Here is a 15,094-nt window from a genome sequence, read left to right as displayed (position 1 = left end):
GAGGGGTATTCAGAATTAGAACCACTTAATTTACCCTGTGACAAAGATCTAAATGCAGGCTTTGTAATATACTAAAAATACAATTGTAAAATTAGATACATAGTATTAAATAGGACAGAAAATGCCCACTGGGAGGAAAAACAGTAATGATTACAGTTTCAAGCCAAAAGGAAATGAGTAAAGCTCAAAAATAATCCACAGAGATAATAAACCTCAAGAAAATTACTATTAGGGGAGCATGGGTGGCTCAATCAGGTAAGTATCCAACTTCGGCTCAGGTCATGATCTCACAGTTCATGGGTTCAATCCCACGTTGGGCCCTGTGCTGACAGCTCAGAGCCTGGAGCCTGCTTCGAATTCTGTGTCTCCCTCTCTCTCTGCCCCTCCCCTGCTTGTGCTCCATGTCTCTCTCTCAAACATTAAAAAAAAAAAAAAAAGGTACTATTAAATAATCTACCTTCTACAGTCTACATCTCATAAAAACTCCTATACCAAGTTAGACAATCTTGACACTTAAAATGGACTTAGGAGGGGAAGAAAGGTTTAGACATGGCGTCTTAAGGACACAAATCATTTAATCCAGGAGGCACCTGGGTGGCTCAGTCAGGGGTCCAACTTGATTTTGGCTCAGGCCATGATCTCATGGTTTGTGGGATCGAGCCCTGCATTGACTTATAGCATGGAGCCTGCTTGGGATTCTCTCTCTTGCACTCTCTCTCTGCCCCTCCCCTGCTGGTGATCACTCACGTACTCTCTCTCTCTCTCTCTCTCAAAATAAATAAATAAACTTAAAAAAACATTTAATCCTCTCTAAAGGTTCTCAAACCTAGAAGCTTATCAATTGCTCTTGCAACAAAAAGCCTCACTGACAACATTCAAATTATATACTTCTGACAGCTCTAGTTGGTTCTCAGATTCCCCTGTAGTTCGTTTCCAGAAGCTCACATGTACAGCTTTAATGAACAATCAGTAAGACAGAAATCACAGGTATTTCAGCAAGGATAATTTAATAAAGTGAACTGGTTAGATGTATATTAAAGGCTGAAAAGGCAAAATGGAAACACCAAGCTAACACCAAGAGAGAGGTGCCAACCCTAGAGCTTGAGGTAACAAAGCTCAGAGAAGGAGCCCTGTGGAGTTGGGACCCATACCTCTGAGAAGGAAGTGCTGGCCAGTTAGTTCTGCTATCTCTAATGGAACATGATGTGGTTGGTTTCAGGGATGTGAAAAAAAACAACCACAAATTGGAACCAGTTCCCGATGCCAGAGTAAAAAAAGAAGGGGGAAAAAAAGCATGCAATTCAGAGATGACACAAATGGAGGCTAAAACAGGGGAAAGATCATGTCCCTTCTTACTGTCCAGGCCTTTTAATATTCTCTAATGTCCTCTTATTGGCAGAAGGAAGGCAGTAGGCAGAAAACAAATGTGTAGAGCAGGAGTTGGTTGGCATATTGCAACCCAGTTGGCAGCTCACTTTTTGTATGGAGTAAGAACTAAGAATAGTCTATATTTTTAAAGAGTTGTGGGGGGAAAAAAAGAATATGCAATAAAGACCACATGTGGCTTACAAAGTCTAAAATATTTACTAAGCTTTATGTGTGTTATTTATCTAATTGTATATTAATGTGTGTTAATATATACACATTACAGAAAAAGTTTAGAAACCCCTAGTGTAGAGTCCCATCCCCAGCATCACAAAGCAGAGTACAGAAGAGTGAGTTAGGAGATGAGAGACCACAGGGGTGCCTGGGGGGCTCAGTCTGTTAAGTATCCGACTCTTGATTTCAACTCAGGTCATGATCTCATAGGTTCGTGGGTTCGAGCTCCACACTGGGCTCTGTGCTGACAGTGCAGACCCTGCTTGGGATTCTCTCTCTTCCTCTCTCTCGGCCCCTCCTTTCTCTCTCAAAATAAATAAATAAATTTAAAAACAAAAAGGAGACGAGAGACCACAGCTTAAAGACTAGCACAACACCTGCCTGATTCTCTTTGTACAGTGGACAAGAGGAAGATCATGAGACTATCCTTAATTAAATAGGACACTTAAAAGGTTTTATAAGAGAATTCTTTTTTTTTTTTTTTTAAACGCTTATTTTATTTTTGAGACAGAGAAAGACAGAACATGAACGGGGGAGGGTCACAGAGAGAGGGAGACACAGAATCTGAAACAGGCTCCAGGCTCTGAGCTGTCAGCACAGAGCCCGATGCGGGGCTCAAACTCACGGACTGCGAGATCATGACCTGAGCCGAAGTCGGATGCTTAACCGACCAAGCCACCCAGGCACCCCTTATAAGAGAATTCTAAAAGACAATGTCACTCACTGAGAATTTAGGAATAGCAGTTTACAGTCATCTTCCCTATTCAAAAATTTAATTTCTAAAAACCATCAGATGGAAGAATACTTTAGTGCACCCCCGCTTTAGTTCCCAGATGCTTCTTCTCACTGACTAGAATTGTCTTTCCTGACTTTGATTCTACTCATTTCATTATAACTCATACACGGAACTTTCTGTTAAGATTTCAAAATGGAAAGGACAGTGATCAGAAAATAATGATGGAGGGGCACCTGGGTGGCTCAGTCAGTTAGGCATCTGACTTCGGCTCAGGTCATGATATTGCGGTTCATTGAGTTTGAGCCCACATCAGGCTCTGTGCTGACGGCCTGGAGCCTGGAGCCTGCTTCTGATTCTGTGTCTCCCTCTCTCTCTGCCCCTCCCCCGTTCATGGTCTATCTGTGTGTGTGTGTCTCTCTCAAAAACTAAACACTAAAACAATGTTTTTAATTAAAAAAAAAAAAAAAGAAAAAGAAAACAATGATGGAAAATAATGATAGCTAAAAAGAGGTTTTTAAAAAAATTACTTCCCCAAGGTGATGCATGAAATGTGAATATGTACAATACTGACTTAGGTAAGATAAAGACATTTTTAGCCCTCGAACAATCACTGAAAACAAACAAAAAGAGGTGTAAGGTAAGAAGTCAATAATGGAAATGAAACATTAAATTTTTTTTTAATTAACCCAAAGAAGGCATGAAAAGTGGAACACAGGAACAAAAACAAGAGATTAATAAAAAATCAGCAAGATGATCAACTTAAACACAATCATGTCAACAACTATGTTAAATGAAAAATGGACTAAAAAAAAGAAAATAGACTAAACACTACCAATGAAAAGACAGAGATTGTAATATTACTTTAAAAACAAAACACAAAAAACAAGACTTAACTCTGTATTTTATGAATGCATATATATGTAGAATTACAGTCCAGAAAGGACCCTCTATATATATGCTATCTACAAGAGACATATTTTAAATACAAAAAAATTGAGTCTTTCCACCAAAGCTCAAGCCACCCAAGGATTAAAAAGGAGCACCTGCGTGGCTCAGTCAGTTAAGCGTCCAACTTCAGCTCAGGTTACAATCTCACGGTTTGTGAGTTCGAGCCCTACATTGCACTCTGTGCTTACAGCTCAGAGCCTGGAGCCTGCTTTGGATTGTGTTCCCTCTCTCTCTGCCCCTTCCCCACTCACGGTCTCTCTCTCTTTCTCAAAAATAGATAAACGTTAAAAAAAAAAAGGTGGGGGCGCCTGGGTGGCTCAGTCGGTTAGGCGCCCCACTTCAGCTCAGGTCATGATCTCATGGTTTGTGGGTTCGAGCTCCACGTCGGGCTCTGTGCTGACAGCTCAAAGCCTGGAGCCTGTTTCAGATTCTGTGTCTCCCTCTCTCTCTGCCTCTCCCCTGTTCATTTGCTGTCTCTGTCTCAAAAATAAATAAACATTAAAAAAATTATTAAAAAAAAAAGGGGGAGAGTTAGAAAAGAGGGGCACTTGGGCGGCTCAGTCAGTTAAGCATCCAACTCTTGATTTCGTCTCAGGTCATGATCTCACAGTCATGAGATCGAGCCCCATGTCGGGTTCTGTGCTGATAGCACTGAACCTGCTTGGGATTCTCTCTACCACCTCCCATGCTTGCGTACTCTCTCTTAAAATAAATAAACTTAAGGGGAAAAAAAAAAAAAAGGAATTAATCACGTGAATACGCAAAGGTTATGCCAGACACAAACACAAAAGATCCATGACAAATTTTGCTTCATTAAATATATATTTTCCTAAGTAATGATTTTCTTAAATTGCTACTCAGTGATTCAGTGGTGATTACAGGATATTACATGCAAATGAAGTAATCCAATAATGCAAAGCACAAATTAGATACTATGATAACTAAGATCAAATGACTGATTTTAGTTTTCTATGTAATTACCTACTCTTCTTCCTCAACCAGTAAGAGGCTCTCCCTCAAGCAAACATACTAAATTTAAATTATTTTAAAGATGAATTCATGGTCACAAATCACCAAGCTAATTGTAAATAAATTGGCAAATAAAATTTTAATTACACAGGAAGTGCTTGTTCCATGAGAAAATACTCAAGAGTTTAATTTTTTTTTAATGCAGAGATACCTACATCAAGGTGAATGTGACCTTGAAAATTACCCCAAATCTTGCCACCTACCATTCTGCTATTTTTCTACATTGTCAAATATATCGCCAACACTATAAATTCATGATTCATATTGTAAGTCTTCCCTACCAAAGAAGAGTCCATAAGCTAACACCACTGTAGAAATTTTGCAAAAAAGACTAGTCTGTACAAACATATCAAACCACAGGTTTGATCCCTAGCCTTAAAATCATCTAATACTTTTGATGTTTTGTTTTCATAGGTTACCAATCTGCTTCCAAACAAAGTCCACCCCATTCAGCAATTCTAGAGCACTGGTTGATACTTAATGTGCTAGAAAGATAACAACCCAGTTATCAAAGGCCTCCAAGCTATGGTAAACTGGCAATTCTAGTACTAACTTCTTTGTGGCATGGGCCACATTCCCTTTCAGCTGCTCCTAGTCAACCTATACAACTTCGTAAGCAAAGAATGTCATTAACTTCAGAGTAACGAGGTGCTCAGAACCTTAACAAGCTAATTCAAGTTTCAACTTTGCTCAAGTCTTTAATTCCTAAAACTAAAAATTCTCTCATTAAAATGTCCCCAAGATGCATTTTTATCTTGAGAAAAATATTTTCCAACAGATCATTTATAAGCATCTATGATGGATAGTTTTAATTTTATATCCTATGATTTTTTTTTAATTTTCTTTTAATGTTTTTATTTATTTTTGAGAGAGAGAGAGACAGAGACAGAGAGAAACAGAGCATGAGCAGAGGAGGGTCAAAGAGTGGGAGACACAGAACCCAAAGCAGGATCCAGGCTCCGAGCTGTCAGCACAGAGCCTGCCACGGGGCTTGAACTCACAAGCTGTGAGATCGTGACCTGAGCTGAAGTCAGATGCTTAACCGACTGAGCCACCTAGGTGCCCCTATCCTATGACTTTAAAGTTGATGAAGGGGCGCCTGGGTGGCTCAGTCGGTTGAGCGTCCGACTTCAGCTCAGGTCATGATCTCACGGACCGTGAGTTCGAGCCCCGCGTCGGGCTCTGGGCTGATGGCTCAGAGCCTGGAGCCTGCTTCTGATTCTGTGTCTCCCTCTCTCTCTGCCCCTCCCCCGTTCATGCTCTGTGTCTCTCTGTCTCAAAAATAAATAAACGTTAAAAAAAAAAAAAAAATTTAAAGTTGATGATATTAATGCTCTAAGAATGAAGTGACCTACCTGATTTATACACTGAAAGGACAAACAAAAGATAGCTATGGCGTAGGGGGAAAAAAGGCAACCTCGCCTTTTCACACATCAGAGTATGAACTCCCTGGTTACAGACATAAATTCTAAACAGTTCAACAAGGCTAATATAAAACAGATCAATGGGTTAACTGTAACCTGGCAGAGTTTCTGCCTAGATCATGATGTTATTACTTGGTAAAAGACAAAGGACTTGGGCCTGACACAAAATAGTAAAAATCCAACACAAAACAAACTTGCCAAAACCAGTGTGGTGTCATTATCAAAATAACCACACTGAGGGCAAATAACTTATTCTAGCTGCAGCTGTGACTCTGCAAATCTGAACCATGGGCCCAAGTATAACTCATCTTTAAATAGGACATTTTGGGGCGCCTGGGTGGCTTGGTCGGTTAAGCGTCTGACTTCAGCTCAGGTCATGATCTCACGGTCCGTGAGTTCGAGCCCCGCGTCAGGCTCTGTGCTGACAGCTCAGAGCCTGGAGCCTGTTTCAGATTCTGTGTCTCCCTCTCTCTCTGCTCCTCCCCTGTTCATGCTCTGTCTCTGTCTCAAAAATAAATAAACGTCAAAAAAAAAATTAAAAAAAAAAAATAGGACATTTTATCTAGCATCACCAGATGAGAGATCAGAGCAAAAAGACTCAAAGCACAGTTAGAATGGGATTCTTAAAACATAACTACACAGACTTTAACAACCCAAAGGGAACGAAATACTGAAATAAACCATAAAAACTTTTAGTAATCTGTATGTATAATGTTTCTAGTCCTTCTAAGCCATAAGGAGTTATAAGGTAAGGAAAATACAGATCTTTCAAAAATTCCATCCTTAAAAAAAAAAAAAAAAAAAAAAAAAACTGTTTCCAAAGAATAGAAAGAAGAAAGAAGAAAGAGAAAGGGAAAGAAAGAAAAAGAAAAGAGAAAAGAGAAAGAAAATTATTTCATCAACCTATATTTTTGAGGGCTTTGAAAAAATGGTAACACCATAAATCCAGTATAAATAGATGACTACTTTCTCTTCCACTTTCAGTGGAAACATCAGTGTTCAACAACTTTTTTTAACAAGCCCAGTGATCGGGTATGCACTCAGAGAGCCTGTCCATTAGTTACCTTCATGTCATAGCCATAGGTCTCCCGAATGTCTTCATCAGAATCTGTTTCTTCATCATCATAGTCCATTGTTTGTCGAGGAGAAGATGATACACTGCTCACCACCCGGTTAAAAGCAGACTGCTGGAAACTAGGTAGGTGTCCCTAAACAACAAAAAATTCCAAGATGAACAGAGCAACATACTAAATAAACATTGGTAATTAATATGCACCAAAATGTAGGGCTCCTGGGTGGTTTAGTTGGTTAAGTGTCTCTTAGTTCCAGCTCAGGTCATGATCTCACAGTTTGTGGGACTGAGCCCTGCATCAGGCTCCAGGCTGACAGGGCAAAATCTGCTTAGGATTCTCTATCTCCTCTCTACCCATCCCCTGCTCGCTCGCTCTCTCTCTCAAAATAAATAAATAAACGTTAATGGGGCGCCTGGGTAGGCCAATTGGTTAAGAATCCGACTTCAGCTCAGATCATGATCTCATGATTTCTGAATTGAAGCCCTGCACCAGGTTCCATAGTGACAGCTCAGAGCCTAGAACCTGCTTCAGATTCTGTGTCTCTCTCCCTGCCCCTCCCCTGGCTCACCTCTGTCTCTCTCTCTCTCTTTCTCAAAAATAAACATTTAAAAAATAATAAATTAAAAATAAAATAAAAAATTAAAAAATATCAACAAAATGTAATGAACTTGCTAAGTGGTCAATAAAGTTCAACAGTTAGTACAGATTAAATTATTTGGTTATGATGCCAAGGTCCATCTCAATGATATTTCCAGGTACTAGTTCACTAAAATTACCTAGATATATATCTGAAGAAAATTCTACAGTTATATATAGAAAGGTGTTATTGATAACATGGCTACTGGCAACTTACTGTTATTTTCCTCATCAGCCAGTAACATATATTTGATTTACTATTTATACAGTGACAAATATAATCCCATGAAATAAAAAAAGAAAGTAAATCCTAAACTTGCCTGTAAGTCTGGATTGGCAGCTGCTTTCTGGAGTTCTGCACTGATGATCTTTTCAGTTTTTTCTCGAGCTGCCTGTTCCACCATACGCTGGCTCAACACGGACAGTTTGGCTAGGGCAGAGGACAGTTCATCTGTGGCTAGGGCCTGCCGTGCTCTATCTTGCCAACTCATAGCACGTTCTGTCAAACACTGCAGGGCCTCTCCTTCTGGCAAACGTACAGGTAACTTCTGAAGGGATACCAGGAGTGATAGAATAGTCTCTAGCCTTGGCCTTCGAGACCGCATACAAAGAGGGCAAAGGAATTTTACTTCTTTAGCCTGCCAGCTAGATCCTTTTTTTTGGGAGCCTGATTTAGGAAGGGGAACACAGCTGTTATGGAACCAGTCTTTGCAGAGCTCACACTGTAGCATAAACCCACTGGCTGTCTTGCGACAAATACAAAATTTTACTTCTTCTATGCGGTCCACCATTGTCATCTTGGCTAGGTTGGCTGCTCTGAGGGAATGCATGGCTTCGATCTCTTTTTGCTCCCGTTCTTTGAAAACTGCCACCTGTATACAACGAACATTTAATTAAAAGGAGTCACGGCAAAATACTCCAAAAATGACAAATCCTCAAAGCTGAGGGATCATCTCCACATTGTGCCCTCATTGTAACAAACCACTGTCCTTTAAAAAAAAAAAAAATCAGTTGTCAATCATTTCCCATAATTTGGGTACATTCTTCATTTGTGAAATGAGCAGAGTGCTACCATATTTGACAATGTTTATCAGTAGAGTACTTTGAATTTTTCTATAGGGTGCAATAGGAAAGATAATATGCCCTGGAGTCAGGCAACGTGGGCATGAAGCCTGGCTCTTGGACATCTAGACTAATGATCTGGGCACAAGTTTTATGAATCTCAGTTTTCTGAAAAATGAGAATACCAACCAATCTCGTTTTGTTGTTTTGAGGATTAAGTAAGATAATACATGAAAGTGCCTAATTTGGTATCTTGCACAAGGTAAGTAGTCAATAAATATTCCTTCCCTGGGGGGATAATTTCTATACAAATCAACTTTTCTTTCTTAACAGCTTCTCCAACTCATGTAGAAGTAGAATAACAAAGCGTGATGACCAATTATAACAAGATTTTATGTAACTCACTTTTAAAAAGTAAGTAAAAGCAAACAAAATTTAATTATCATGAACACTGTCAGTACATTTTCTTTTTTAAACTATGGTAGCTTTGAAACAATTCTGAAATAATTTCCAGTCCTATCAATCTGGCAGGACGGATTTGTTAGGCAGATTTGCTAATAAATCATTTCCACTGGCCTCAAAACAAGATCATTTGTAGGCAGAAACAGCCATATCAAGTGACTTAATGTATGTAATTCCCTGCTGTTACATATTGCCCAAACTCATTTTTTATTTCTCTTTACAACCTCAGGCTCCTAGTCTTCTTCACACTTTCCTCCTCCTCTCCAAAAATATCTATCATTCTTGGGGTGTCTGGGTGGCTCAGTAGGTTAAGCATCTGACTTCGGCGCAGGTCATGATCTCATAGTTCTTGAGTTTGAGCCCTGCTTCAGGTAAGCTCGAGCCCCGCTTTGGGTGAGCACAAGCCCCACTTTGAGTGAGCCCCACTTCTCTCTCCCTCTCCCTCTTTCTTTCGACCCCTTGTGGGATTCTCTCTCTCTCTCCTTCTCTCTCTGCTCTTCCCTCACTTGTACCCCCCTCTCAAAAAACAAAAACAAAAACACCCATCATTCTAATTAGCTACAAATATTTTGAGCACTCACTATACTATGAATGCTACAAAGAGAAGGGAGATATTTTAAATAGTAGCTGGAATCATTAAATGGATAAAGGGACACCTGGGTGGCACAGTCTGTTAAGCGTCTGATGCTTAATCTCCGCTCAAGTCATGATCTCACTGTTTGTGGGTTCAAGCCCCACATCGGGCTCTGCACTGATGTTGCAGAGCCTGCTTGGGATTCTGTCTCTCCTTCTCTCTGACCCTCTCCCGTTTGTGCATGTGCTCTCTCTCTCTCTCAAAATAAATGAACTTAAAAAAATTAAATAGATACAATTCCTTTTAAAAGCACAGTATTAAATGCTATTAAATTCTAACCCAGTAATCCTATTCCTAAGAGTCAAGTATAGGAAAATAATCTGAAAAAAGGAAAAGGCTTTACAAAGAAGTTCACTTTATATTATCCATAAGAGTAAATACTTAGAACAATCAAAATATTTGATGTATCAGAGAACTGTTCAGCAAATCATGGACAATTTGAAGGAATATTAGACAACTATTAAAACAATAATAACGAACAGAGATATGGAAAAGACAATTTTAGGGAGGGAGCAAAATGATAAACTTTGATTACAAATACAAAAAATGATCCCAGAATGCAAGCTACATTACAAAGCTGTAATCATCAAGACAGTATGGTACTGGCACAAGAACAGACACTCAGATCAACGGAACAGAACAGAGAACCCACAAATGGACCTACAAACGTATGGCCAACTAATCTTTGACAAAGCAGGAAAGAATATTCAATGGAGTAAAGACAGTCTCTTCAGCAAGTGGTGCTGGGAAAACTGGACAGCGACATGCAAAAAAATGAACCTGGACCACTTTCTTATACCATACACAAAAATAAACTCAAAATGGATGAAAGACCTAAATGCAAGACAGAAAGCCATCAAAATCCTAGAGGAGAAAGCAGACGAAAACCTCTTTGACCTTGGCCAAAGCAACTTCTTACTCAATACGTCTCTGGAGACAAGGGAAACAAAAGTAAAAATGAACTATTGGGACCTCATCAAAATAAAAAGTTTCTGGGGTGCCTGGGTGGCTCAGTTGGTTAAGCATCTGACTTCGGCTCAGGTCATGATCTTGCGTTTGTGGGTTCGAGCCCCGTGTCGGACTCTATGATGATGGCTTAGAGCCTGGAGCCTGCTTCAGATTCTGTGTCTCTCTCTGTCTCTGACCCGTCCCCTGCTCATGCTCTGTATGTATCTCTCTCTCTCTCTCAAAAATAAATAAACATTAAAAAAAATTTTTTTAATAAAAAAATAAAAATTAAAAATAAAGAGCTTCTGCACAGCGAAGGAAACAATCAGCAAAACTAAAAGGCAACCAAGGGAATAGAAGGTATTTGCAAATGACACATCAGATAAAGGGTTAGTAGCCAAAATCTATGAACAACTTATCAAACTCAACACCCAAAAAGCAAATAATCCAATGAAGAAATGGGCAAAAGACATGAATAGACACTTCTCCACTTCTCCAAAGACATCCAAATGGCCATCCAACACATGAAAAAATGCTCAACATCACTCATCATCAGGGAAATACAAATCAAAACCACAATGAGAAACCACCTCACACCTGTCAGAATGGCTAAAATTAACAACTCAGGCAACATGTTGGTGAGGATGCGGAGAGAGGCTCTCTTTTGTGCTGCTGGTGGGAAGGCAAACTGGTGCAGCCACTCCTCAAAAATTAAAAATAGAACTACCCTACGACCCAGCAATTGCACTACTAGGTATTTATCCAAGGGACACAGGTGTGCTGTTTCAAAGGGGAAACCCCAATGTTTATAGCAGCACTATCAACAATAGCCAAAGTATGGAAAGAGCCTAAATGTCCATCGATGGATGAATGGATAAAGAAGATGTGGTACATATGTATGTAATGTAATATTACTCGGCAATCAAAAAGAATGAAATCTTGCCATTTGCAACTTCATGGATAGAACTACAGGGTATCACGCTAAGTGAAATTAGTCAGAGAAAGACAAATATCATAGGACTTCACTCATTATGAGGACTTTAAGATACAAAACAGATGAACATAAGGGAAGGGAAGCAAAAATAACATAAAAACGGGGGGCGGGGGCACAAAAACGTAAGAGACTCTTAAATATGGAGAACAAACAGAAGGTTACTGGAGGAATGGTGGGAGGGGAGATGGGCTAAATGGGTAAGGGGAATTAAGGAATCTACTCCTGAAATCACTGTTGCACTATATGCTAACTACTAATTTGAAAGTAAATTAAAAAAATAAATAAAAACTTAAAAAATAAAAAATAAACAAATATAAAAAATGAAATACATATATATATAAAGCCAAAGATAATGTTTACAAAACAAAAATAGTTAAGAACATAAAACCAGTGAATCTGCTAATATCTTCACAGAATTTTGTATTCACAAGCAGATTCAAGATGCATTACATAATTTCTTACCACCATGGCTGTATCTCTGGTTTCCTCCAATCCTTCCTCGAGATCACTCAGAGGCTCAAGGTCCAGATCCTTTTCTTTTTCTTTTTCTATTAGTTCTTTTACTTTTTTCCTTCTGTTTTTACCACTCCCATATATACCAATGTCAGTCCGGGGACTCAGCACCTACAAAAATAAAACCAAACACTGAGCTCCAGTTTTTAAAAAATCTTAAAACTGAAAATAATAAAAGGAATCATTTACTGACCATTCATCATGTCCTACACACTTTTCTTACATACTTTATACACATTACCTAATTCAGTCCTCACAACAACCCTCCGTAGTAGGTAGTATTATCTGTATTTTACAAACCAGGGAAACTGAGGCTAAGAAAGGAAACAACTTGCCCAAGGACACAGGGTTAGCAATTAGGGAGCCAGTCCTCAAACGTGAAACTATCTTACTTCAACTATGCTCTTTACGATGTTCAAATGCTCAAGATAAAAAAGATAACGACTATTTAAATTTGTCCTTCTGAGAAATAAATCTTTCAATGACAGAATCTATTAGTAACAGAGATAAGATCCAGGCTGTATTCTGGACGCAGCAGAAGATGAACTGGAAATAAGTCTGCCTAAAGCTCCACATTTCTAGTCAACATTTGATATCACTTAATAGGAAATCACTTATATAACCATGACCAGATAAACTGAAAACAATAGGAAATCACTTATATAACCATGACCAGATAAACTGAAAACAACCCTCACCAATGAAACTCCTACCTACAGGTGTTAAATTACCAACTATTCTTTACCTGCAACAACGTATGGCTAGAATTCTTCTTAAGAAAGGTCCGCCCCGTCCGTTCTCTCCATGCCCGTGCAGCTGCTACTTGTGACTCTACTTGGGGCAATGCGTCCAGACGCACAGGGATAGGGCGCCCTTTAGCAGACAAGCTTTCCAACTGCTCCAAGTAAGCATAGTTGCTGCCACTCTGAAAAACAAAAGTACACTCTCACACAGCTTGCACTTTCTTATGGAGTCTAGCAATACTGGTCGGAAGATCTTACAAAGAGTTTAGTGTTAAGCTTTTTATTAAATATTATTCTTTAAACCTAATCGTATCTCTTGAACTAACAGAGCCAATGTCGTTTTTAAAAAGTCTGTAAATTCATGCTGTCAAAGTTTTTTTATTTTATTAATTGAGAACAAGTTAAAATGTAAAAACCAGTTCAACAGATAATCTAAAGAACATGTATATAAATACGATCAGGAATGAGGCAAGGAATTTGCTAATAGATGGAAACAGATGTTTAATATCATACCAAACAATGCAATCATCTTTTCTACCATGTGGAAATCAATTGTTCCATTATAGATAAGTTTAATTGCTTTTCTATGGACATAATTCATTTGTATTACTATCGTTTTTAATAATCGACAGTTGTAAGATAGCCTGGTCAAACAAAATCTAAGGCGCACACTCCTTCAATGAGATAATCTTGGAGGGTTCACCAGACAATATCCAGTATTCCAGGGAAAGGACATCAGTAATCTCTTTTGCCTATTTCAGTCTTCCAACTTTTCCAAATACTACAAAGCAGTATTTTAGTTCTGATAACCACCTCCATTTTATGTTCTATAAATACAGATGAGAATGGATATTTGCCTAAGTCACATGGTTCGGTATTTATGTGTAATGAAGTCATTATTGTTTTCAGAACTATTACTGCTTTACATTTACTAACTAAATGAATCATTACAAGAGGGGAGAGGGTTAACAAGTAATCCATTACAGTAATTCTGAGTGATAAGATTGGATGAATCTCCAAGCAGACAGGACACGTAACCATTCCTACAAGAAACTGTATATATATACCCTTAACATTCATTGTTATTCAGAGGCTCTGAATGAAGGAAAGGCATAGTTACGTGCTAAACAGACATTCTAATAAAAAGTTAGTTCCTATCTATTAAATGACTCATTTGCCTAAAAATTCATTTGGAAAGTTACACTGAAACATGTGGAAAAATAAATAAGCAAGAAACTTCAGTGAATTTTTTTTTCTTTAAAGTAGGCTCCAGCTCCCAACAGGGGTCTTGAACTCACAACCCCCAAGATCAAAAGTCCCATGTTCCACCAACTGAGCCAACCAGGTGCATCAACTTAAGACAATTTTTACAAAGAATATGGGAAGCTTCTAGCCCTAAGAGATATTAAAATGGTATAATTAAAATCACTGTGGACTAGGATTAAAGAATAGCAAACTGGAAAAGAAAAGAAAGCTCAAATACAGATATGGTTGACAAATACCATGTTTACTAGTACTCCTTGTGCCCAGCTATAGCTGTTTGACTACAGAATATCTCCTGGCTAAGGCTTGACAGAGCCTGCTCCCAAACTATGTATCTTAAAGAAGAGTCTGCCTGTCAACAGAAGTTGTCCACTTACTTAGAATCTACAAGTCCATCTCCCCACTGAAGGGAGGGCTTAGTGGAGGAAAAGTCCTCTAAATGACAGAGGAAACACATGGCAGCCACCTACACTTGGAGACTTGGTCCAGCAGTCATAAACAGCCAACTAAGGGTTATCAGACATTCGAGGACAACCAACTTCCTGAAATAGGTTAAAGATGAAACAGAGGAGCTGCCCTAATGAAAACACAGGTAATTTTTAAAATAGCATAGAAAAAGTGCGGCTAACCAGCTCCCAGAAAAAATCAACTTAAAACAAAGTAAAATAGAAGTCATTAGAACTTGACAACTACAGTATGTTCTCTCTTAAGTTTAGTAGAGTTGGTTTCCTTTTATTTGGATATAGTTCTACAAAAAAGAGTAGGTATACCCTCAATACTAAAAATGCTGCCAGGTTTTTATAATTCAGGAGGAATTTTATATATTCAAATACAGTTTCATCTCTAGCCCTTATTTCATTGTTTTAATTTTCTTTTTTCTTTTAGAGAGAGAGAGTGTGTAAGTGGGGTGAAGGAGGCAGAGGGAGAGAGAGAATCTTCAGCAGGCTTCACGCTCAGCATGGAGCCTGACACAGGGCTTGATCCCGCAACCCTGGATCATGACCTGAGCCAAAATCAAGAGCTGAATGCT

General features: G+C 38.8%; 1 protein-coding gene across 1 annotated transcript in view; it reads right to left on the bottom strand.

Annotated features, from left to right (window-relative positions):
* The window catches only part of KDM5A (lysine demethylase 5A), a 93,698-nt gene that overhangs the window by 12,485 nt on the left and 66,119 nt on the right, over positions 1 to 15,094 (bottom strand). The window contains exons 21-24 of the mRNA XM_042991539.1: positions 12,804 to 12,983; positions 12,008 to 12,169; positions 7,766 to 8,317; positions 6,801 to 6,944 (exon numbers count right to left, since the gene is read on the bottom strand). Of these exons, the coding sequence (XP_042847473.1) occupies positions 6,801 to 6,944; positions 7,766 to 8,317; positions 12,008 to 12,169; positions 12,804 to 12,983 (1,038 nt within the window). The remainder of the gene's footprint in view (positions 1 to 6,800; positions 6,945 to 7,765; positions 8,318 to 12,007; positions 12,170 to 12,803; positions 12,984 to 15,094) is intronic.

The sequence above is a fragment of the Panthera tigris genome, chromosome B4, assembly GCF_018350195.1.
Source record: "Panthera tigris isolate Pti1 chromosome B4, P.tigris_Pti1_mat1.1, whole genome shotgun sequence".
NCBI classification, from domain to species: Eukaryota; Metazoa; Chordata; class Mammalia; order Carnivora; family Felidae; genus Panthera; species Panthera tigris.
The sequence above is the reverse complement of the archived record's forward strand: the minus strand, read 5'-3'. Positions and strand labels throughout refer to the sequence as shown.